Raw genomic sequence first — 25557 nt, forward strand, 5'->3', positions numbered from 1 at the left:
ATGAGATGGCCCTGGAACTGCACTTCACTTGAGCGAAGGTTTTGCGGCACTTGCAAGGTGAAATGTACATAGTACTATGCATGGGAAATGGTAGTTTATAACATTGTCAAAAGTTTTTCTAGTCCATAAAGAAATAATGTTGCGCGAAAAAAGTAGGAAATGTACGGAAATGCAGAGTGTTCCAGGGCTACCTGTTAGATAGCGCCAGTGGATTCTCGTCGTAGGAAGGTTTGTATGAAATCAAACTTTAGCAAAAAATACATTCAGCCTTTCCACTCTGGTGAAGAAGGAAGACCAGCAGAGCTGTACTATGGTGGGAATGAAGTAATGGCCGGCCGCAAGTCTTCAAGTCAGAGTGAAAAGGGTCGAAAGGTTGCCCCATCTATGAGCGACTGTGGCAAGTGGACAACCGGCAAACACAACACTCTGGACTGCTACCGCATCTATGAGCGACGGTGGCAACCAGAGTTTTGTGTGGACATTTCTTTGCGGGGGACACGATCCTGAGGGAACTAGCCCTTAAAGGGACACTGACAGGGTATTTATGCTCGCTGAGGTTTTTAGTTGTACGTGACATATGAGAGCTCAACTACCCAGAACAGAATTTGCGGCTCGAAATTCGGTTTCTTTCCGCCCGAAAACCGCCGATCAAGAACTGGCCGGTTCGAGTCTAGCTCACTCTCTTTTTCGCGGTCACGGGCCGTTTTCTAAGGTATCGATGCGACCACCAAATTTAATCAAAGTCGTGGGTCACTGAAGGCACACACTCAATATTAAAAATAGAAAAAAATATGAAACCCATTTTTTGTGGCTTTTAAAAAGCTGTAAATACGTTGATTGAAAAAAAAAGTTCCACAGACAACCGGAAGCATTCTGTGCGTTCGTCGTTTCGCGTATCGTGGGACTCGCGGGGACGGCGATGGCAGCGGACGACGGGCGTGGGACCTCGATTTCAGAACTGTTGTTCGCGGTACCGGCGAATTCTGTCGACTGTTAAAAGAGAAATTTGGGACTGATCAAAAGAATTGGTATTCATCCCGTACGACACGCCCGGCCACCAAGCCGATTTGCACGAAGACGTCGCCGAGCCGTCGCTCCCTTCTCGTGGCTGAAGATATCGCTCGCCCAAACGTCAAGCACGACGTGTCTACTTCGAGTTGAATATGCACGCGTACGATTTCTTTACTAGGTGCGAATGTCCCCAAAGCGTGGTGCTTCCCGACTTCGACCCGGGAGTGCTTTTGCTAGAGAAATATCGACAGCAAACTTTCCAACTTACAGTTTACCGGCTGAATTATTACTAAGGAAAGAGATCCACCAGAAAAGCGATGCCCCAGTAGCTCAGTGGGAAAGACGTCCGGTTCCCACGCGGTAGGACCGGGTTCGATCCCCCGTGAAACTTTTTTTTTTTTTTTCAAACATTTTTTGATGTTTACATATACATGGGTTGCACTGACGTCCTATCGCATACTTTTGACCACCATGTAAGAGGAGGAGAGGGAAGCTACTTTTGTAAGAATTTTGAGTGACTGGACAATCTTCTATAATCTTCTGGGGGGAGAATAGCGACGTCTGGGCAAATCCAGAAGGCACAAAAGAGGGTCTCGATAAGCTGGGAGCTCCTTCTTCCCCTCTTCTCTGGTCGTCATCGGAGCGCTCTTTGAATGACGTCACGTGCAACTCATGTATATATATATGTTTTTACAATCATCACTGAAGAAACAAACAAAAAAATAACAAACTAATGTTGTGGACGATAGTTCGCTGAATTAAATGGTATGGGATTTCCGTTTTGACACCTGCGAACTCAATGTAATCACTCCCCACAAAATGCAAGGAGCATATAAATCAGGTAACGTCCGCTTTCCGAGGTGCCCGTATATGTTCTACAGGAATTGCAGCCAGCCGTTGGTCCCGATCCCGTTGATCTTTCGGAAACTCTGTCGCACAATGCCACTTCTTTTCGGACGCAGGACATGTGAGCCAGCTCTTCACGCAACACCTTGGGTGTATTCTTTTCGGAGCCGATCATGGAAATTCACTACGGGCACTCACTACTCATCTCCGACTCCTCAATGTACAAAACAACTCATATTGGAGTACAGAACAACGAGCGGAACAAACATAACTGCAAAAGAATCGCACGGCGAGCAGTTCCCGCACGCCGCATCGCACGCCGCATGTTCTGTCGTCTGCTACCAAAGAGGAGAAAAAAAAACAAAAAACGCACGGTGGGGTGTAGCCACGTGGCTTCCGCCACTCAATCTCTTCTCTCCACTTCTCCGACCTCCGTCGGGTTTCGGTTTCGGTTTTGAGCAGTTGCGTCTTTTGGCTTTATTAAAAAAATACGCTACTCTGTTGCAAAATATTGATTGGGTAGTCCTCCGACACCATAATGAAGCGCCTGGCAAAAAATAAAAGAAAATTTTTGGGGGGTGTCAGTGTCCCTTTAACAGCTCCGCTGTAAAAGAGGTTTTGAATAGATTAGAATATTCACGTGTGTCTGTAAGTCTTGCTTGTTTCTTTTGTGTCCGACCAAGTACCTAATGTCAAGCTATTCCAATCATTCTGAAATTACTCCCAAGTAATTTAAAATAAACATAAATTTATATGAATAGCTCTCGTGACTCCTCTTCAATAAAGTGTGCTTGGAAGCATTATCTTTCTTATAATGACAGATCCAGTGTTTTCGGTATCCTTGAAAAAGTTTCAGCACACTGTTGGAACACCCCCTCCCCCCACAATTTTTTTTAAGTCCTTATTTAGGGAATTCTGTAAAATAACAGAGTGATGGGCTCGTTAATGTTGAAAGCTGAACAATTTTGACAGAACACAAAGTTAAGGAATGTACCTTTTCCTTCATGGCCGCCGACAGAGGAAGAACGACAGGGCGTGTCTTTTGAACGCCTGGCCTCCAGCATGCGCGCTTGCCTTCCACCATGCTTTGGCTGCATGCACATGCTCGAGGTGCATGAGTCAATGAAGCATGTTTGAAGGTAGGAAGTTTGCGCTGGAGGCACGGCAACTGAACCTCTTCTTTGCTGTTCTCTTTTTGTCAGTGTCTATAGGTTCATCGTATGAACTCTGGGGTCTAAGGCTACTGACGCGGGCCTCTGCCGGCTTACTTTGGATTCACAGGGCTCTAGCTAATTTTCGAGCCATTCGCCTGCCTCCTTCGAATTCACGGTGCTCCAGCCGGTTTCTGAGTTATGCGCCGGCTTCCTTTGGCTTCACGGGGCTGTAGCCGGTTTCTGAGCCATACGTTTCTCTGCAGGTGTCGCCCATCAAGCTGTCCGTATGCAACCTTCACTCCGAGCAGACGACCGCGGGGCTCAGCCTCCAAGTGAGGGCCATCAGCGTCTCGCAGTTTCTGCTGTCGGTCGACGGGCCCTGGCTGCAGGTGGGCACGAGGGGGACAGAAACATTGTCCTTTTGGGCTTGGGCGCATGTGCGACTTGTAGCATAGTGTTTTTAAGGCGAAAGCTTTATATATCCCATTACGAGAAAAGGCGTCGGCGTTGTGCCGGAAAGATGGTCACGATAATATGTCATCAAGCACGCGCTGCTCAAGGTCAAAGCGGACGTGCCTCAAAAATACTGTCGAAAAAAAAAAAAAAAAAAGAATTAGCGCAATATTTGTGTTGCGAGACTGATTTGAGCGATACCTAAACTATTTTGGGGTTGCCGTCTTGAAATCGAAGCACGTTTTTGAATCTCTCCCTACTCAAAATGAGTCTCGTGATGTAAATATTACACTAAACATATTTTTTCTAGTAAAAGTTTATTTTGTTGCATATTATGCGTCCAATCGAGGGTACTTAAAAAGAAATGTTTGTACTACAGACACACTGCCCCACATCAGTGCTGTGTCCCCGTGCAGAAAGTTCCTCGACAGTCCCGTTCTTCCCCCGGCTGCAGGCAGGCAAGCTCGAGCTGGGCCCCGTGTGCCTGGACCACTGGAGCCAGGGGGCGTCCCAGAGCGGGCAGGAAGGGTTCCTGCGCACCCACGACTGCAGTTCCCGCCGCCTTTGGTTCCTGTGGGGGGACCCCCGTGCGGGGGGACACTGCGGCTGCCTCGGGGGGTGCGCCTTCTTCGGGGCCCCCCAGGAGGCGCAGGTAAGCGTCTCCTTGGTATTGCGCCTGAAACGCGTCTCATACGCGTGAATGAACGAATGAATGCACGTTTACCCAGGTAGCACTGTTCTTGGGGCCAAGATTTGGTTTTTGTCTGGGAAATTAGGGCCTTAAAAATCCCAAAGAAGCCAAGGTAGATACCTCGTTTCCTCCTCTTTTCGCTTCGCTGCCTCAAGGCGGCGAGGCGGAGAAGACTCGAGGCTGTTCTTTCTTGTAACACGACTTTTGTTTGGGCTAGTTGATTCTTACTAGACATGATTAAAATAGCGCAAACTTGACAAGGACAACAAAAAAGGCACACGTACAACAGGACTGGCGCTTGGGACAGAAGCGCCAGTCCTGTTGTACGTGTGCCTTTTTTGTTGTCCTTGTCAAGTTTGCGCTATTTTAATCATGTCTGTTCTTTCTCTTTCTCGGAAAAACATGACGTAAACATTTCTGTCAAATGCACCTCCTTTTTTTTAAAAATAAGGTCATCCGTTCGAGATATCGCTGTACGAGTGATGTTTTAGTGTTTTTAGCATCCCGTTGCGCGCTTTTGTCGCATGTTTTGTGGAATCCAGATTTCGGTTCAGCATCCCTTTAAGTGTCCTCCTCTAGGCGTCGTTCTCAACGTCGTCCTAGATGTCGTCCCTAAAGGTTCACTTAAGGCATTTCTGATATGTCTGTTCTTGATGATAACTCGTTCTACGGGATCTTAGCATCCTAGAAATCGAAAAATTATGCACGTGCGACATCTCTTTCCCTACTAAAAACGTGATTGAAGTTTGTGCCACGCCCCTTTCTGAGTGGAAAAGTCTGAAACGGGAACCAGCGGATGCCGCTGCCGGCGCCTTCGCTTGCGATTAGCTGACGCACGCCTGTCGTCACACCGACAGTGCCTCCGCTGAATTCTGTGCTCCAGATTTTTCCACTTAGAAAGGGGTGTTGCACAAACTTCGATCACATTTTTAGTAAGGAAATAGACGTCGCATGAGTATAATTTTTCGAATTTTGGGTTGCTGAGATCCCGTAGAATGAGTTATCATTAAGAGCAGACAATCTCAAAAATGTCTTCAGTGCATCTTTAAGTTCGTCCTAAAGGTCATCCTAGATGTCGTCCTAGAAATTGTCCTAGACGTCAATCTTGACGTCCTAGAGGTCCTATACGTCGTACTCTAGGTGCCGTTCTCGGCGTTGTCCTAGGCGTTGTCCTTGGTGTCAATCTCGATGTCATCCTTAAGGTCATCCTAGTGGTCATCCTGGAAGTCATCCTAGGCGTCGTCTCCAACATCGTCCTGGACGTCCTAGAGGTCGTCCTGTACTTGGACGCTGTACTTGGCATCGATCTCTAGAAAATCATCCTCGACTTTGTCCAATACGTCGTCCTAAACTTTAATATGTGTAGAAACATTACTTAAAAACATTTCTACCTGGGGACTATAATACTTTTGCCTTCCTACACATAAGCAGTCTTAAGTATACTCGTTTAATTTTTCAGAATGCAGCTCTTAGGCGCCCGTTTCCGGCTTGAGCGGCGTCGCCATCGGCGTAACCGCATGCGTTAAATCATGGGAAGAATGCAAGCGAACGTAACCGCACGTTGCATTATTGGAAAAGTTTCCCCACTAAATTTAGTGAAAAAATATCCCCACTAAATTCAGTGAAAAAATTTTCCCACAAAATTTAACGGAAAAAATTTCCTTGCTAAATTTAGCGAATAAATTTTCCCGCTATATTTAGTGGAAAAATTTAACCCCACTATATTCAGCGGATAACTTTTCCCACTAGTTTTAGCAGAAAATTTCCCCACTAAGTTTAGCGGAAAAATTTCCCTGCTAAATTTAGCAAATAAATTTCCCTGTTAAATTTAGCAGAAAAATTTTCCCGCTAAATTTAGCAGATAGATTTCCCCTCTAAAGTTAGCAGAAAAAATTCCCCACTAAATTTAGCAAAAAATTTTCCCTGCTAAATTTGTCGGAAAAATATTTTAGTGGAAAAATTTTCCTGCTAAATGTACCGGAAAATTTAGCGACAATTTCCCGCTAAATGGGAGGGGAGCAGAAGAGGAGGAGGGGAGGGGGAGGAGCAGCTAACCCTCCCTTCCATACCCTCTCCTCCTCCTCCTCCTCAAGAGCTGCGCTCTAATTCGGCATTACAGAGAATCGTAAATATCTCATTTTTTGTTCCTGGATGAGGCTGAAAGTACATGAATGCATATTTGCAAGAGATTGGTGGAAAAAGGGAGTTTTAAGGTGCTGAGTGCGTTACTGGATTAGGACGGGTCTGCTGATTTTTTGTTGGAACTATGACCAACTGTCAGGGGATCGCGACATCTGACAGGATGACGTGCCGGCTTCTGGGATGTAAGTGGTTGCTACCTTGAGGCCACTTTCGACAGACGAGTGGTACAGGTCGCTAAACATGCCGATTGAGAATGCATTCCAGACGTTTTATTTCCGGCGAGCGGTCTTTTTACCGTTTCCTAAACCTCTGCTGTTTGGAAGGGTCGTGAGAATTGGGGGTGGTGTGCCATCCGGTGCAGGGTGGTGGCGGTGCTTCGGACGACCAGGGGGAACCTCGCCAGGGCGTCTTCCGCCAGTACAGCAGCCCGGGTCATCGCCAGCCAGCTGCCGTGAGCTTCGCCCGCTCGGCCTCAGCCTGCGACGGGTGAGCTCTCGCTCCCCGTTCTTTCGAGACCTGGCAAAGGTCTGCGAAGCACCGCGATTTGTGGCATCCGATCGGGCTCGCTGACGGGTTGCCAGGCTTTGGTGGGTGGGCGCTTTGAATTGTGGATTTGAATCGAATCTTGTTCGGCATTTTAATTTATTTGCGATTCACCTTCATCAGTTAGTAATAACTTAAGAAATTTTGAGACAGTGCACCACAGATCAAATTTGCTTCTAGTTTTCTATGAAACCCCCTCATTGATGTTCTGTTGGCATCTTTTCGGTGTGAGGTGCGAAGCCCGTGGCACCCACAGGAGTGACCCGTGTGGGTGCCACGGGTCACCCACACGGGCAAAGCCTGTGGCACCCGTGCAGAAATGTGGCGCATTCGTGGGGCATGTTCATTCATTCTAATTCATTCTACGATTAGAATACATGCGATAATGGTACAAGTTGACTCGTGCCATTGCTTATATTTCTTTTCTTAGAGGTATGGTTTGTGCCACCACTTTATTTTTGCTAATGTCCAGGTATTCATTCCCATCAAGCTGAATAAAGATACTAACCTTGAACAGCACAGGAGAAGAAGATGGGGGCTGTCTTTGGGAGCTGCATACCACTATTTCCCGTAGGCACTCAATGGAAGTTCTATGGGAAAGGGGATTCGATCGAGAAGTAACTCTGTTTAAGATGTCAAGCACAGAATGCAAGCAAGCTAAAGCTAGCCAAAGTTCCAAACGGATGTGAGTTGCTGGTTTCAGCGAATATTGTGCTCCCAGCACTTTAATACACCCTTTTGAAACTGTGTGTAATCTAGCAGCTTCCACCGATTCCACCATTGCTCGGGCAGTAACTCTGAGCATGTGTAGGGAATGAGCGCTGCGTCAACGTTTGGCGAGGATTCAGATCAATTTATATGCTTCGTGACCAAGCAGTTGCAACTACCAATGTTGCATGAGGGGGTTTTGAAAACAGTCTATGGGAGAAGATTGTTGAAAATGCCTTCCTAGAGCAGGTTTTCTCAAATGGGGATCAGCAGACTCTTTGGGATCCCTGAAGGCCTACTTAGGGTCCTCGAAGCCCTCAACCGTCAGTCAAGTCGACGAGTAAAACATTTTTTTTATTGATGCTGGCTGTCCTACAAAGCTCAATAGACCAAACCATCTGTGCCAAGTGAGTAGGGTTTATAATTCTCCATTTCAGAACTTAAAAAGATGCTTTGCATGCATTTAGTTTTTTTTATTTACTCTTCGTCATTGTAATCAACCAATAACCCCCCTCTCCTCCGGTAGATGGGGTCCCAAAGAGTCCTCAAAACATCAGTGGTTGAGAACCACTGTTCAAGAACCACATACGACGTGACAACAGAACAAGAGCCGAGTTATCGACCCAGTGGTACCGACAAAATCCCGCTTCTTGCCCAGGCCTGACGGGCGCCCAAGGGGCACCCCACCAGCGGAGGACCACTTTGCCGAGCGACGGCGCAGCAACGGCGCATCGGTGCGGCGCGCCATCTCGACTGACTCCACGCATTCGTCGGAGGCCTTCTTCTCGGCAGACGAAGACCCTGCAGCCGCCGCAGCGCGCCTGGCCGAGGAGGCCGACAAGAACTCGGACCGACGTCGGCTCTCGTTCTGCGTCCGGGGCTCGACCTCGGCCAGCTCGAGCCTCGATCGGCGGAGGCCCGCTCGGGAACAGGAGCAGGACGGGGACTCCAACTCCGTCTCGAGCACGTCCTTCCTCTCGGCCGTCTCGTCCCAGGTCAGTCTCCGAGGGCCCAGGCATTGGCGGAAGTATGGTGCCTGGAACGCTTCCTCGACTTGTGTGTTTACCGCGTCCTCATGTGTGGTCCTTCGATTTGTGCCTGATGTGGTCATACGAGCGTCTTGCTGTAAGGCCTTAAGTCAGGCTAGTTGGTACAAATTGAAGAAAAGACAAAACGGTGCTAAAATAGATTGAAGGCAAAAGGAACAGAGAGCATGCACACGAGAGGGTGTGAATCGGGCGACGTCAGAATAAAAAGGGCAAAACTAAAATAGTCGAAGAACAGAAGGAACAGGGTGGCTCAGTTGACACACAAGGCATTGTGCCATGTGTGTGCTCTGTCCTTTTTCTACTTGGTCTATTCTAGTGCTGTTTGCCTTTTCATGAGCGTTATGCCGTTGCTTGCTGCGATCCTGGTGGTGGCATAACAAGGGATGGGGATACAGCAAATGCCTGTTCTGTTGCTTTTCAACTTGAGAGTTCACATAAGCTTCTGTAGCCTCGAGTCGGGGTGCTATGACTGGGGATGTAGCAAAGCTGCTGAGTTTCGAGTTTGGTCAAGTTTGACTTTGTCGAACTTCCAACGTGAAATTCAACGAAAGTTCGACTGGTTAAACTATTTTGCACATGCGCAAAATTTTGGAAATGAGCTGACACCACCTGCGGAGGAAAACTGCAATATTTGTTGGATGTATTGCTTCGCTGGTTTCCATTACTAAATAACGAAAGCATTAACAATACCTATTTTGGCTTTTATATTGCGTAAACATTTGTAGTTATTTTATAAAATATTAAATAAACTACTTTCTAAATTTTTTTGTTTCCAAAAACTTGAAATGTTTGTGTAGAAGCTGGGCAACACCGTCCATAAGTCGAACTTCGTCGAACTTTGCACAAAGTTTGAAGGTTCGCCGAAAAAAGTCCAAAAAACGTTTGGCGCAAGTTTACGATACAGCATCCCTAGCTGCGATAACGATGACACCTGTGTTCGCTCGTTGTTTTTGTTGGAACCTCTACGACCAGCTTTCAGGATTGCGACATCCGACATTGTGTCACGTCGGCTCCTGCGACATATTTTGTATCCACTTTGGGACCACTTTGGACGCGTTGGCGGTATAGGACCCTAGACACACCAGTCGAAGATGCGTTCCGAGCACCATAGTGGAAGCGAAGCGAGACATTCCTTTTCGAAGAGAGACGCACCAGGCCGTCTCGAGGACCTTGGTTCACCGCCCGACGCGACCCTCTTGCAGGAGGACGTGACGCTGGTGAATCTGCATCACCAGATGGACCGCCCCATCGCCGAGTCCCCACTGCTGATGGCCTGCTACGGAGCACACCTGTCGCAGTTTCAGGTAACGCCTCGCCAGCAGGCGTTCAAATCAACGCCGCAAAGGGGTGGCCTTCACGCTGCCTCGTGCTGCATCGAGTTGTCTGGCAGCTAGTGTAGAGTAATCACTCATTATAACTAAATCGCTTTTTCGGATTACCGCTTTTAAGTAAGTTCAACGAGGTCCCAGCCAAAATGTACTCATTTTGAACTGGATTATTCAAAGTGTATCGGTGGCCGACCACGCTCATTGCAAAGGCCGAGGTGCCGAAAGCACGCAAGCTTACACGGAGGCGCACGGAGACCCTTGCGTTCCCTCCCCCTTTTCCACCGAGGCAAACGGCATCGAGGGAAACACTTCTGATGCCGATGTCCTGACGTGGGTAGGTAGGGAGCCGCGTCCACGTTTCGACGCTACTCGCGGCGCCCGCGGTTGACACTGCCTGACTCCTGTTGGAATCGGGTCGAGAGGTTGATGGAGTTGATGGAGCCTGGAGAAGATCATCCCTTTGGTAGCCTCCGACGCACGTGCCTGCGCATGCGTGCCTGCGGTGTACACGTGCGTCGTATGGGGAAGTGGGAGAGTTTACCGAACGTCGCTTAGATTTGCGAGGTTCAGAAAAGTGGCTGTCCCAAGACCGAAATTGCCAAAGAATTTGACATTCCAGGCACCTGCTAATTGGTTTCTTAAATCCCGTCTTTCTTCAGTGCCAGTCACTTCCCTCTATCTCTTGGTGATTGATTGATAGAGCATTGTTTGTTTTCTTGCGGAAAGGTACATGGCGGTCATTGGTTGGAGCTCTAAAGACACACATGTTACCGCGTGAAGGATTAAGAGGGCAGTAAACTGGGACAGACACAGTTAGGCAAGGGAGAGGGAGAGAAAATGAATGTCAATTTAAAAAAGTCCTGCCACAGATCTCTCCATGAACAGAGGATAGGCCCACTAACTCCTGTGGTTTGACCTCCTTGTTTGAAACTACATTGGCATGCTTATAGCTCTTTTTCACTTCGAGGTTTGAGGGTCACCTCGTGCCATGTCTATGCTCGGATACAACTTTCCACCTCTATGCAGTCAACACCGATGTGGCACGTTCTATAATACGAAATAAAATTGATGAGAACTCGAATCACTTCAAATCGTCACCTCAAAACGAACACTCCTCACCTATCGTCTGCTTTCTTTCTCCACTTTTGTGTCACTCTCTCGTTCTTTCTCTTGGAACCGCCAATGTGAGCGCTTAGGATTTGCTGCGTTCTGCTCCCGCCTTTACCCCCGCTCCTGGACAGGTGACCAACTGGGAGGAGGCATGTGCCCCGCTGCCCCACCTGGTGGGCCGGGGTCCCGACGGGGGCCCCCCCGCCTCCACGGCCTTCCTGCATGCCACTAGCTGCTGGAAGCCCCGCTTCAGCCCCTGCCCCAACAACGGGGCCGGCCCCGGCTTCTCGGAAGTGCGCATGCTGCCACGCCCACGCCGGGCCCCCTCCACCGGGGCGAGGGCCAGCGGCACGGCGGGTAGAGCGGGGGCCGCGGGAGAGCCACAAGCGACCCCGGCGCCCCAGAACCGCCCGCCTGCCTCGACCAAGAGCGCCATTGTTGTGCGAGTGCAGGTGGGCAATGTTCATGAGTAACCTGAAAATCTTAGTAGGGTGGCGCTACTATTCAAAATTTCGAATGGTGGTTTGGAATAATAATTAAGGGAGGATACTTGGCCTTTAAGGGTGGAACGCGATAGCAAAACATTTATACATATGAACTTCACTTGTTCCCTAGCCGTGTAAGCGTGCTTTCTATGGCCTACCCGGTAGCGTGTCTGCCTCTCTAAACTTAGCTGCAACAAATTTGTTGTTTACATGCCACATTTTATAAATACAGTTATATTAAAATTAACTGAGTTTAGAGGTGGGTAGAAGGTTGGGAGCAACTTTGATGAGTTCAGCTGAATTTGCACTTAAGAATGGTGAATGATTGTAAAAGGCTTAAAGGAGCTATTCAATATTTGATTAGAAAATCTTCGGTCAAAACAACTATTCGCTTCAACTTCAAATCTACTATTTGCACATGCCTACTCATCAGCAACATGACTAACTATGTTACTCAAGTTTAGAACTTAAACTCTTGATTACTCATTACCGACATGAGCAATTCTGTCACGCAAGGTGATCATTGTTTGTGGGAGCGAAATCCGCAGATTTTTGCCACACTGTATGTCAAGAAGGGACAGTGAAAGCTCAGTAACCCAGGGTTTGCACTGGTCCTTGGAAATCTTGAAAACCCTTGAATTTGAAAACGGCCTTTTGCAGACTTTGAAAGCCCTGGAATTTTTAGCGGTGCTTGAAAACCCTTGAATTTCTCAATAGTCTTTTATTTTTATTTTTTTTGCAATAATGAATATTTTAACAATAATAAAATACAGTTGAATCTCGTTAATTCAAACTTGAGGGGGGCCAAAAATTTGTTTGAATAAAGAAAAGTTTTCATTATCAGGAGTTTCCTCCCATAGAGACGCATAGGATGGGACCTGCATGTTAGTTTGAATTATCCACAAGTTTGAATTAAGAGAGTTTGAATTAATGAGAGTCGACTGTATAATTATTCTTTTTACATGTATTTTAACCTGAATTTCAAAATTCCAACGAGGAAGTTTTCTTATATGGCACATTTAGACAGATTTAGCGAATGCCTGTTAAGCAGCTGGCCACAACGGTCGCTGATCTGACAGCTTTAGTTGCTTTAGTCGATCACTTCGCTGAGAAAACCGAGGCAAGAGGTGACATCACCTATATTGTCAAGTCGAACAGCCTAAGGAAAATGGCGAAAACCAAGATGCAAGAAATTCTATATGTCAATCACGAAATTAAAAAAAATTCCGAGGATGCGTAAGCACTTCTTATGAGTTGTGAACCCTAAAGCATTCTCGGTGCCGAGAAGAGCAGAAGCGGCCGCAGCGCCGGCATGAGTGGGGCAGTGCGCCGCGCAGACCGCCCTGGCTTCCTGGTGACTGCTGCACCGCTGGGTCAGGCAGCGGCGGGAGTGTGAAGCTCGACGCGGCACCGAGAGTGCGAAGCTCGGCACGACGCTGGCTGAAATCACATGTCCTCTCATCATTATCATCGCCCTAGCTGCGGGTACCGGCTATTGACATAAGGCCCGCTTCAGACGGAGCAATTTCACCCAGCAACTTGACGTCGCAACACCAGCAACACCGGCCGCCCGCGTTCACACGCAGCAACCGAATTGCTACGACTTGACATCATCATCATTAAATTTGATTCTTCTTTCACTATTTAGACGCCCAGCTACGCGCTAAAAACGCATTCTTATATCTTTGAACGGCGTTGAGAAGAATAACTCATTTTTCTGAAACTGTTTATTTCCGAAAACGATCCATTCCAAACCAGAACTAAGTCTTTAGCTGTCATCATCACCACCACAGGGGTGTCACGTGAAAATATTGCGTCTCTGATTGGCTGCAGCCGCTTCAACTGTCTTCGAATTGCTCCGAGTTGCTCGCTTGTTCGAGCCGGACCCAATCTCAGCAATTCGCGTCGATCTAGGGAAAGCTAGGGAACAACCCGCCAGCAACCTCAAAGTTGCTGGAAAAGTTGCCCTGTCTGAAGCGGGCCTAAGAGCTCAAAGTGCTACTATTTGGCTGGCTGCTTAGCAACGTTGACGCCGTTGCCATGGCGCCACATGATGCGTCGCAGCCAATGGGAATTTAGGTGCCGTTTCGCTGCTACAGACAATGCCAGCTTCGCTCCATAGGACAATTAATCTTTCGTATTAAAAAGGCTGCAGTAGCTCTTCTGAACCCTTTTCTAGCACCTCTTTGGCAAACGCTCCTTTTCCTAGGTATTGTGCAATTAAGAATTTTCGCAGGGCATTCTAAAAGTTGTTATATTATAAATTTACTGGATGGAGTATCGGAAGATGTCCTTGAAAATATCTTTACAGGCCCTCAAAAGTCCTTGAAAACACAAATATTTTTTTTAAGCCTGTACGAACGTTGCAATGCAGGCGTTTGCTTTCTGCTTCTCAAGGCATACACCAGACGCGCGGCACTGCCTGTGAGGATATTTGTGGCTCCTCGTTTTGAATGAGGTGGTTTTTCGGTGCTAGGGTGTTCGGGGTTTTTTCAAGCAGCAGCCAATTTTCTAGCCCTCTCTCTGTAGTTTCCGCTATTATTCTCCACCTTCCAATGGCCATCGGCATTGGGTCAGTGCATAGAGCAGGCCCAATGCCGAGCTGCTCTCGGCTGAGAGTTGCCTGGTATATATGGGGGGGAGGCGGGGGAGGTTGGCAAAGGCCCTGTCAGGCACCAAGCCTTTACCTCTGCCTCCCACGCAGAACTTTCCGCAAAACAAATAAAGAAAAAAAAAAGAAAAAAAGTCTCTCGACAAAAATCACAAACGTATGAAAAGGCTTTATGGGCCGTGAGCTTGCAAGCGTGCTTGCCATCCCTCAGCCGAGGGGTGGATTAGAGTTTTCTGCCAAGCGCAACGCCAATGCCGCGAATGCAGCTGGGAAGTTTCTATAACAGCTATCGCCATAAAATGACAAAAACTCGGGGAATGCCTCACTCTACCAGCATATTCACTCGCGTTTTGCGTCTTGTTCCTTCCCCGACCTCAGGGCGACGTGCACCTGCTGGTGTCCCCTCCCCTGCTGGAGGCTGTGCGCGGCTTTGCGGAGGCCTTGACCCCGACACTGGCCCAGCAGCACCCGGCCACTGTGCTGGGCCGCCTGCTGGGACGCTGCTGGTCGGCTGTGCAGGGAAGCAGCCCACTGCTGGGGGAGAGGGCGCCCGGGAGTGCCCCCAGTGCGGGGCACCAGGAGACGCGCAGGGACCAGGTGGGAAGTGGTTGTTACTGAAGGCACTGGATAAGCTACGCTTCACCACGAGTACCGTCAACCGTTTTCGCGGGAGTGCGCAAGACACATGCCTCGAGCGAGTGAGCTCCTTCGTCATTTGTTTCCTAGTGCCTTTCATTTTAGTGCTGTGCCGGCCATTTACTGCCAAGGACTGCACGAGGCACGGGTCTCGAGCACCAGTGCATTTGATGCTACTTGTAAGACAAACACATCTAGGGGCTTTAGCCCCTCAAACACATAGAACAGACAGAACACATCGCAGAACACGTAGAGACGTGTTCTGCGACAGAGCTCAACAATAGCGCCTGAGGTCCCTGACACCTTATCCAAAGATCAGGGAGTCGCGTTTTTGAATCGTAACGATCGTCAATTGTGGCTCCAAAATGGCGGCACTGACAAGACAATCAGGAAACGAAGCGCCGATACGCAAATACACCAGGAAATCCAGGCATTCACGCAGCATTTTCACTAGCTTCAAGGGTATCAAAGTGCCGCATGGATAGAGTCACATGGTGCACAATGGGGGGGAGCAAATAGCATTTGCATATGCAGCCTTTCGAGATTTTCAAATGTGCTCTATTGATCACCATGCCACTGTTCAGCCAAGGTACATGCTATCAAGTACGAATGAAATGCGAATGGCAGAGCACGGGGCCTTCGATACATGCTGCGCTTCTTGGAGATTCTGTGCACTGATAAAACTGCAGAGTTGAGAGGAGGGGTCGAGGGTGTGTAGCCTACATAGGACGCACACCTTTATGGCCTCCCTCTCAGCCTCCATAATTTTATTAGTTCCCAGGGGCCTCCAGGTAGCGCAGCTTGTATCGAAAGCCGCATGCTCTATAATGTTAGGGGATGACTGGTCGTGTATTTCTACGAATAAACAAGGATTTTTATATAGTATTTACATTGTCGTTGCATTTCATGCTGATGGATCCTTTATCGTCACTTCATCGTCTCAGTCCACTCAACTTCGTCTTCCAACACTGGGAACGAAATTTCAACATGCTCCTCAATTTTAATTTCATTCGTAGTCGATAGTACCTCGGATGCCGCGGTGAATTGGCAAAAAAAAAAAATGAATGAGATTGCTTTATATTTGCGACATGCCTTAGGTTCTCTTTCTCGTTTTCCTCAGCCGGGTGGCGGGACAGAGCTGCGCATAGTTGACCCCTAGTTGCATTCCTTTCCCGATGGGGTGTCACTGAGGCCTCGTCCGTGCATCTGTTGCAGACCCAGCTGTGGCTCCAGGTGTCACGTGTGAACGTGATGGCCCTGCAGTGCTCGGTGGTGGAGGAGCTCATTGCCTTCTCGGCCCTCGACAACCTCAAGGACCTGGCATGCGTCTCGGTGCTCGCACTCTGCCTAGACCAGGTGCCTTCCTTCTTTGCCATCCCGAACTACTTTCGATACGGTGCGTGGAATGCGTCCCCGACGAGTGCGTTCACCGTGTCCTCAAACGTGGTTCCTCGATTTCCGCCTCGCGACGTTGTAGGAATGTCACGTTGTTGCCAGCCGCGATCCTAGCAGCGGCATGGTAGCAGAAGTGGATGCAGCAGACACCCGTTCTACTGAAGCCCGCTGTCGGCTCGACGGTCCACGGAATCTTTTGCAGCGACGAGTTAAGATGCCACGACGACTGCAACACTGGCGTTCGTTCGTCCTTTTCGCTGGAACTTCTGCAACCAACCGTCGGAATCGCGACGTCCGACAGCACGGCGCTCCGGCTTCCGTAACGTCATTTGTTGCCACCTCAGGACCACTATCGATGCATGGACTACAATATCAGATGTTAAACAGTCAAAGAAGCGTTCCAGGCACTGTGGTCCCTCGGCGAGACCGAGGGACCAAGACATCGCCGCCTGCTGCGGTTGGTCGGCTTAGTCCAGCTGACTAATCGCAGCAGGCGGCAATGTCCTGGCCCCACTTGGTTCCGCCATGTAAAATTGGGGCCCCTGGGGTGCTTTCAGGATGCGGGGGTCTCCTTCCTTGTCTCCACGCGCCGGCAGTCCTCTCCCGAAGCTGACACGCTCTCGCGTGTGGGCGTACGCAGGTTCAGCTGCAGGTGCTGGAGCGTCGGGAGGCCCAGTGTTGCCTGCAGGTGGTGAGGGAGGCCTCGCAGCAGCAGCAGGGCGCGGGGGGCCAGAGCCCCCTCCTGGGCCGCCGTTCGGATCCCCCCCTGCTGGTGGAGACGAGCGTGGCTGGGCAGCGCCACGGCGTGGCCACTCTCACCCTTGGCGCGGCCCACATGCAGTTGCGGCGCCTGCGCAACTGCACCAGCTCCCTGCTCAAGGAGGCCACGGTGACCTGCGTCGCCCCACACCACTCCAAGGTGATGAAACCGGGGACATGGTTTCTTTTTATTGAACGCCGGAATGGTATGAGAACATCGCAACTTAAAGTTGGTGCTCAAACCCCCATCGTGCATCCGCTATCTCCGCTCACCCTTAAAAAAACACTAAAACAATTAAATAAAAAATTGTTTTTTGAAGTGCTTAGATAGCACACCTATTTTCCAAAACGAAATATTCCAAGAAATTTTTTTCGTGCAATTCTTACGACGCTAGGCTCAATTTAAATGGAGTTCTTGCCCACAGAACAGTGGTCCCGCCCATTATTACTGCATTGGCTTATCTGCTCGGCTGAGCACGTTCGCGAGCCTAATGTTTCTCTTTTGCGACATCCAGTGCGTCTAGTCTGCCCTCTGGCACCTTCTGCTAGTCATGTGGGCTGATGCTTGGCAGTGTACGGCATCATCTGCCATTAGAACGCTCCACCACCACCTCAGAGGCCTATAAGACATGGCCATGATAGCAGTGCATTGGCATTTGCCATTGCTCACATCTGTCTGCTATTCCGTTATAGGTGGGGCCTAGAGCGGGGCTACCTCCACCTAAATTGCGTCTAACAACATTAATGTTGTTAGACGCAATTTACGTTTTGTGCAAAAAACATTATTTTTTGCACAAAATATATTAATGCAAAAAGGCATTATCTGTCTCATGGAGCGAGCCGACGTCATCAGCTTTGAAACCGCGCCAAACGGCACCTTAAACCCTTTCTCCAAGTGAAGCCAGCTCCCAGCTATGAAACCTCGTGAAAAGCTAGCCAACAGCATCTAAATTCTCCGATCCCAAAGGAGCGGAGTAAAGCTGATGGATTTTAGGCTTCGGTCCCATTGGCTGCTGTGCGTCAGTTTCAACGACGGCCACCCCATGGCGCTGCGTGTCCGTCAGCGGGCCACTAACATGAATCGTTCAAGGTCAGAGGGGTGAGGAGAGGCGCCTTCTCCTCGCCGGCAGAGCGCGCCGCTCTGCCGTCGACGCAAATACGCTGCAGACGAAATAAGGGAGCGAAAGAATGACGTGCATGCTTTCTTATTCACAACTCATAAGAAGTGCTTAGGTGTACCTCGAGCCTTTGTTTTTATAAAAACAAAATTGAAAGACGTTTACAAATCTCTGTAATGTGAAATTAGATCGCGGCTCTTGAGGTATTTTGATTTTGCGATATACCATCACGGGAGGGTATGCAGGAGGAGGAGGGGAGGGTATTGAGGGCACTTCTCTCCTCCTCTCTCTCCTCTCCCCTTCCCCCTCCTCCTCCCCTCGTCCTCGCCCTCCTCGTCCCCTCCTCCTCCTCTATAACCTTCCCTCCTCTCAAAATTTCCCCGCAAAATTTAGCTGGAAAATTGACGCCAAGTGACCTCAACATCAGTTCAGTTTCCCCGCAAAATTTAGCGGGGAAAATGATGACACACGACTTTGTGTCATGTCACCTATGAACAAATTCAGTTTCTCTGCTCGATTTGGCGGGAAATTTGACGTCACGTGACCTCAACACCAATTCAATTCCCCGCTAAATTTAGCGGGGAAACTGAATGTGCAGTGCTGCTTTATGGTACATTGCAGACCTACACACCAATTTAGTTTTTTGCTGAATTTAGCAGCGAATTGAATTGGTGTTGAGGTCACGTGACGTCCCATAACGCAACGTGGACAATTATGCCAATGGCGACAGCATCGCCGTGAAAGACAGGAATGAGCGCCTAAGAGCTGCACTCTAATATGTGTCCCATCTCGGCTTTTGAAACTTTTCTTTTTAAATTTTAGTGTCTCTTTAAGATGACAGTGCTTTTGGAGCTACATGCTCGTTAGACCAGTCATGCTCGCTCATACCCATGTGCAGGGAGTGGAGTCAGGTGATGAAAGGGATGGTTGATTGGTCTGGCAAGGGCGTAGCCCCTACTCCACTCTCAGGTTATGGGTGAAAGAAGTATAACTGAAATCGAAGGAGATGATGCATTTTTATACGGGGATAATTATTGCCCCTGTCGAACTACACTGAATTTTCGCTTTGCTCCTGTGTCTTGTCGTATCTGGATGGCAGCCATGGTCAGGTCGAAATTAAGAATGTGCCGAATAAACACCACCATGTACCAGCCACGGCATCGAATCGCTCTGCAGGCCAACTAGGAAAGGCAGTAGATATGACGAGTAAGGCGATGTCATCGCAATGTTTTCATAGCTGCGCCTCGGTAGTGGAGTACTCGCGCATCGCGGAGGAACATTGGCTGGCAGTGACGAGGGTGTAAGAGGAGCCTTTGGCACGTTTTTAACTTGTATCTGACTGCAGAGGGCCATGTTGTGATGTCCATGTTGTGTGGGTTTTGTATACAGCAATTAGAACCTCTCCAAGCACTTCCTGTGGTTAAGCTTATAGTTCTCCTGTCTATGCTCAGAGATGGTGCCACCTCTGTCCTACTTGCTAGAGTGCCCATATTTGAGAGAGGAAACAACTCAAATCATGGAGGGCGTTTGCAATGTAATGGCGGACACCTCTTGCCCAAGTTGGCTGCCCACACGCATGCGTGCATTGCCTCATGGCGTGGAGGATAGTGAACGGAGAGACCGAGCAAGTCAGGGACATGTTCAATGCTTTCGCCGCCTCCTCGCAGCTTGCTTTGCAAGTGCGACCCATAGTCCACATTATCCCGTTTTAGCAGTTGGAACTACTCTCGAATCTCGGCAGACCATTGTCTATTGCTCTGTTAAAGTAACAACACCTACACAATAGGCCGTAGTTCTGTATCTGGAGATTGAACATGAGTGCTGCATGAGCATTTGGCTGGGACTCGAATTTTCGCCGGATGAATGCTACTCCCCGACGAACGCCGACAAGACAGTCGTGTCTGGTCTTTGTCCCAAATTCGCCTCTTTTAGGCAATCAGGAAAATCCAGCTCAAAAACCTTCTGTCTGGGTGGTGTTGCTTTAGCAGAGCGAACGCCGGAAAGGAGGAAACCCGGAATCATGGTGAGCAGAGAGCTTTGTGGGATACACTTGCCATTCCATTACCAGGGCAAAGGTCTCGCGCTTTTCCGAGAACTCTCAAGTGTCGGTGTGCAGGTGTGCTTCACGTTTGAGTGCCCGGACTGGGAGAAGGTGCGCGAGGACGAGAAGATGGGATTCATCATGTCAGAGTGGGGCCTGGAGGGGGCCAGCCTGCGCCTGGTGGGCCACGGGGGACACGGCACCGAGGGGTCCCGGCTCTCCTTCCCGGAGGAAGAGCCGCCCTGCGACGCACTGCTCCTGCTCGAGCTCAGGGCCGTCTGGTTCAACTTCGCCGCACCACCACGCACCACAAACTCGCACCGAGCCGACTTTACCAGGTCAGCCTTTTTTTCCCTGACCGAATATTGGTCCACTTGTAGCTGGATCGTGGAGCTGGTCCCAGCTGAATCCAGCCGGAAATGAGACAGTCCAGCTGTATCGAGCTAAGACCACTTCTATGATCCAGCTGCAAGTGGACTGATCTTTACCTGGGTTTGTTCTTGTAGAAGAAACCGGAGCATGCCAACATTAGCTACTTCGCGTAATTGTGATCTGTGCATGTTGGGCAGCGGGAAGTTAGTGGATGTCGGTGGTGTAGATGATAAATTTAGCCGGTCTGTCAATGACTATAGCGGCATTCCCAAACGACCTGTCCGCCTTGACGGCCGAGGGCCCCGCCCATCTCAGGCTGGACTGGCACCTGTTGAGCACCATGACGCCCTCTATCAACGCCTGGCTGAAGCCCTGCGACCGTCTGCTGGTGGCCCTGCGGAGGGCGCGGCAGGCCGAGCAGCGCCGCCTGTGCGCCGTGCTTGCCTGGCTCATGGCCGAGGCCATGGACGCGCAGGGCGGACACCTGCCGCCCAGGGTAAGGGCCACTTGCGCTCCTAAAGCCTGGAATGCATCACCGTTTACTGCACGCTCAAATGTGGTTCCTCGATTTTCGCCCGACGACGTTGTAGAAGCGTAATGTTGTCGCCTGCCGCTTTTCTGGCAGTGTCGCAACAGTGAATGTGGCAGGCGCCTGGAGAGTCCATGGAAGCTTTGGAAGCCAGGAGTTAAGATGCCATGACAACAGCGACCCTTGCATGCGCTCGCCTTTTTTGTCGGCGTTTTGACGACCCAACTGCCAAGATTGTGACGGCTGACAGCATGACATGCTGGTTCCTGAGACACAATTTCTTGCCCCTCTGGAACTACTTGCGATACATAAGTGGAACAGGATGGCAAACACACTATAGTCAGATAGAATGTGAACGGCAGGGCACGTCTTTCTAGCTCTCGGTATCCAGCACGTGCTCCGTGTCTTCTGCTGTAGTTTGGTTGCGTACATGCTCTAGATGCACGAGACGCCGACGCATTGTCTAAGGTAGGAAGCTGGTGCTGTAGGCGGGACAACTGAGGCTCCTGCCTGCTATTGTCACATTACTGGTGGCGATATCCGAAGATGCATTTCATGCACCGTACTACCAAACATGAACAAGTAAGCAGACGGTTCTTCTTAGAGACAAATTGACGTGGTTTATGCGAATCGGGCGTAACGGAACCCTCAAGCCCTGTCCCTGAGACTGCAGGTAAGTGAAGGATGACACACTCGCGAAAGCCTCAGTTTGACACTTTTCGTGTTTGTCTCGTAGTCTTCGCACAAAAAGTCTAATTTTGAGACTTTTCGTGTGCTTCGCAAGCAGTCTCGCACAAAAAGCTTCAGTTTGAGACTTCGTCTATTAGTGAATTCCACTCGTAGATCCGGAGCGCTTTCCATAATCCGCAAGAGAGGCAAAATGCCGCTTTGTGGGACCCGCTCCGAATAGATGAGGGGAAGATAAACTTGCATTTCTGGAGCGACCTCCCCCACACCCCTCCCCACTGCTTCCCCCTCCGCCGTTCAAAATGGCTGCTGCTCGAACTTGACAAGCCCACCAACGCCTCAGCCGACTGACCTTTCCAATGACCAGTGACAACTGTCACTGCTTAGCTACAGAAATAACACGCGACACAGGCCGGGTGAGATTATACGTACAACGGCGCCCATGTCACAAATAACAAAGACGTCCGCGTTCGGCACAGTCACATACCTTTCGGACGCCTCGAAGCGGCGGGGCACGGACAGCGATTGCCAGCGGTGGAGTTCCGATTTCCGGTACGACTTTAATAAACACAGAGGTAACAAATCATCACTTGCACGGTCGTTGCCTAATCTCTTCTTGCTTTATTGCACGGGAGAACGCCGGCGGAATGCAGTGTAAAAAGGTAAACAATCATTGGCTGCAGAATGAACAGGCCTAACCTTGCGTCTGCCTCCGGCATTCCTGTCGTTCTTTTTCTCGTTCTTCCTCTTATGATCACAGATGTCAGCGCTTACAATTTACCACGCTCCACAGTCCCGGCTTTGTATCGCTGATTGACGCAAGGTAGAAGCGTTCGAGCCGTCACAATCCCACGTAAACAACCGACGCACCTGAACAGATTCAACTCAACGACCCGACCGTAGCCCGATCGGCCCGATTGGCCCGCCGACCTGTCCATCCTCGCCGCGCATGCGCACTGCCAATTTAGAAGGAAATCACGTGGGCCGCTCTGTCAACTTCCGGAAAGATCTGTGAAATCCCGCAGAGCAAGTTCGGCGGGGTTTGAGGCAGCGGGCGTTGCCAGAGATCTAGGAGCGGAAGATGACCAGCTCGAGCCAGATCTGCGAGTGGAATATGCGCGCTCCAAATGGAGCGCTTTTGGAGCGCTCGAGATCTGCAAGCGGATCTGGCTCGAGCTGGTCACCATTAGTCCTTTGCTTACCCACAGTTTCGGGGATGTGTGAAGTCTAAACTTGACCGTCTCGTTTGCGTCCTGACTTCTCGTTTGACTCTGCCCCCGTGCAGGGCAAGCAGCTGTACGGCTGCCTAAGCCCCCTGGCCAGGGCCCTGCAGGACGAGCCCTCGTGCCAGCTGCTGAGTGCCCTGTGCCGCTTCTTGGCCGAAGGGGCCCCTTCCCCGGCCAGCAGCCTCCGGCCGGAGTGCCTGCCCCCGCTGGGCACCCTCCGCCGGGGCCTGCTGGCCCTCAGCCGCCAATGGAAGCACCTGCTCTACATGCCCCTGCTGGTGGACCACAACGCTCGCCTGCGCAGAGCCAACAGGTATCCTGGGCCAGTCCAACACCTCCTAGAAAACGGGGCCTGTGCATCACATCATCCACAGTCGATCCCCGACCTGCCCGAAGCGGCAAACACGCTGAAGTTGACGAGAGAAGCTGCAAAGCGGCAGCCAAGTCCTTCTTGGCGTCGCCGTATGCTAGCATCGCGCTCATTGAGGGATGTTGCGAGATGCACTGGCAGAAATACTGATACAAGCTGGGCAGTGTTGCGTAGATCCACTAGTGATGATGTTTAGGGAGCAGTGGCAGAGGCCTCGTCTCCCAGATGGTATTGGCCAGTCAGCCGCAAATGCATGTTCACATGGGCCTCTTTGCAGGGCGTCATTCTACAGCTATAGTTGCTATAGGGACTTCCCAGCTGCATTCGCAGCTTCGGCGTTGTGCCAGGCAAAAACTCTGTTTCGCTTGCACGTATGGCAAAGAGACCCTTTTCAAAAGTGCACGCCATCTATTCAGTTGTATCCGGATATATTGACGTCAAAAAAATCGTAAAATAGTTTGATATATCTACTTTTTTTATATACAAAAGTATGTTAACATTTAAAATGTCCATGCATCTCTGCTAATAATGAAGATTGCGACAGGTGGGGTTGGCGGGAACTGCGGGCGCCGCCGCTCGCGCACGCATTTCGCCACGCTTGTGTGTGTATGTGGCTGTGACTTCAGCGGCTTGGGTGATGGAACACGAAAAAAGTAACAAAAGTAGTGTTGTGCGAATATTCGAATTTTAGAATAGTAGAGTTGAATAATACGCTATTCTATATTCACTTCGAGATGAACCGCAATATTTATACTTTTCGAACTGTTGATCGCAGCGAGTTAACCCTGTTGAGTGCACTTCTCACCAAGCACATGTGCACTGCGGGGAAGCTATGCTCGCAGAGCCTGTATTGCTTCCCCACAGTGCCAAGGTGCTTGGTGTGAAGCACAATCAACGGTGCTCTCCCGCCACGATTATGCAAGAGCATGTGTTAGACAGCGTTGCTTTGATAACCCGTGCTCATCATTCATTCTTGTATATTTTGTAAAATTTGAAGTGGAAGAAAGAATATCTGCATATAGGAAGCAGATTTATAAATCCCCTCGATTAAGATAGCTGTGACAATTTTGTTGTTTACATTCCGTAGTTAACAAATATAGCTACATTACAAAATAACTGAGCTCAGAAGTGGATAAGTTGAAGGTTCGGAACAACCTGCATGAGTTCAGCTGAATATTAGTTTAAGCATGGTGCATGGTAGTGAACAGCTTGGAAAAATTATTTAATATTTGATTAGAAAATATTCAGTCAAAACTACTCTTCGCTTCTAATTCGCTTCAAATTTGCTTCAAACTCAAAATACACTATTTGCACATGAAAAGAAAAAAAAAAAAAACTGAAAGAACGGGAGCGTAAGGCAAAGCAGCTCTTCGTTCATCCATAAAAAAAAAATAATCAAGTGAGCAACAAAAATAAAAGAACTGGCATAAAATCATACAGCAAAAAAAAGAAGAACAACGGCAAAACATAACAAAGCAAAAACGCTAAAGAAAAATGTGAGCAAAGATAAACAAAGCGTTCAAAGTGAGATTGCACGTTTACAGACAGTATCTTCTACTTTTCTATGGTTCTGTCTTCTACTTCGGCATGGGTCACCACTACACATTCCTCATCGTAGAGCTCGATTTGCGTGTACTGTCAAATGTAAAGCAGCCCGCCATTCGTGACGGCAGCTTTCTCGGTTTGGCCTTAGGCAGGGACGTTGCCCTGTGTGTGCAGTGTGTTCCCTTTCTCACATGCTTCAGTGACCACAAAACTGTGTTTTGTGTGATCGAGTAAAAGAGTGAATATGCATAAAATTGACAGAAGTGACAGCCATCAGTGTCACTTCTTTCCACACTGTGGCAAAAATTTATTTTGGACTATTTCGGTGCCTTGGCGTATCAAAGGTGTCTGTGTCACTATCGGTAGCTCTGTCTACCGCTTACTGTGGAGGGAAGTCTTGCGTTGTGTTGCTTGTCTTCGGGGGTTTGTACTCTGCAGGATCATTTTGTATTTGTGTTTAGACACAGACAGGTTACACGGAAGTACATCATCCCTTTTACTCACCACCATGCATTTATTGCCCACGAAGAGAAGAGGCGGACTGCAAACTGGGGTGCTTGGTCGTATAGAACTGCATTGGGGCTTCACCCGCTTCCCCTCCAGGCCCGGGGCGCCCCCTGTGACGAGGGTGCCCCCCAGGGAGGAGGAGGAGGCAGCCCCGGACGAGGCGGAGACAGCCTGCCTGCTGGCTCAGGATGGGGCCGCAGGACAGTCACCGCAGGTCAGTTCTTCATTCTTTATTGTTCTG

General features: G+C 49.5%; 1 protein-coding gene across 1 annotated transcript in view; it reads left to right on the forward strand.

The window, feature by feature from the left end:
* The window catches only part of LOC8023113 (transmembrane protein KIAA1109), an 89267-nt gene that overhangs the window by 26814 nt on the left and 36896 nt on the right, over positions 1-25557 (forward strand). Inside the window, exons 18-30 of the mRNA XM_040218542.2 lie at positions 3275-3400; positions 3919-4116; positions 6659-6783; positions 8207-8543; positions 9800-9901; positions 11167-11487; positions 14510-14728; positions 15983-16123; positions 16803-17081; positions 20156-20418; positions 20768-20948; positions 22954-23207; positions 25413-25530. Of these exons, the coding sequence (XP_040074476.1) occupies positions 3275-3400; positions 3919-4116; positions 6659-6783; positions 8207-8543; positions 9800-9901; positions 11167-11487; positions 14510-14728; positions 15983-16123; positions 16803-17081; positions 20156-20418; positions 20768-20948; positions 22954-23207; positions 25413-25530 (2664 nt within the window). The remainder of the gene's footprint in view (positions 1-3274; positions 3401-3918; positions 4117-6658; positions 6784-8206; positions 8544-9799; positions 9902-11166; positions 11488-14509; positions 14729-15982; positions 16124-16802; positions 17082-20155; positions 20419-20767; positions 20949-22953; positions 23208-25412; positions 25531-25557) is intronic.

Source organism: Ixodes scapularis, unplaced genomic scaffold (genome assembly GCF_016920785.2).
Source record: "Ixodes scapularis isolate PalLabHiFi unplaced genomic scaffold, ASM1692078v2 PGA_scaffold13__105_contigs__length_92229423, whole genome shotgun sequence".
Lineage (NCBI taxonomy): Eukaryota > Metazoa > Arthropoda > Arachnida > Ixodida > Ixodidae > Ixodes > Ixodes scapularis.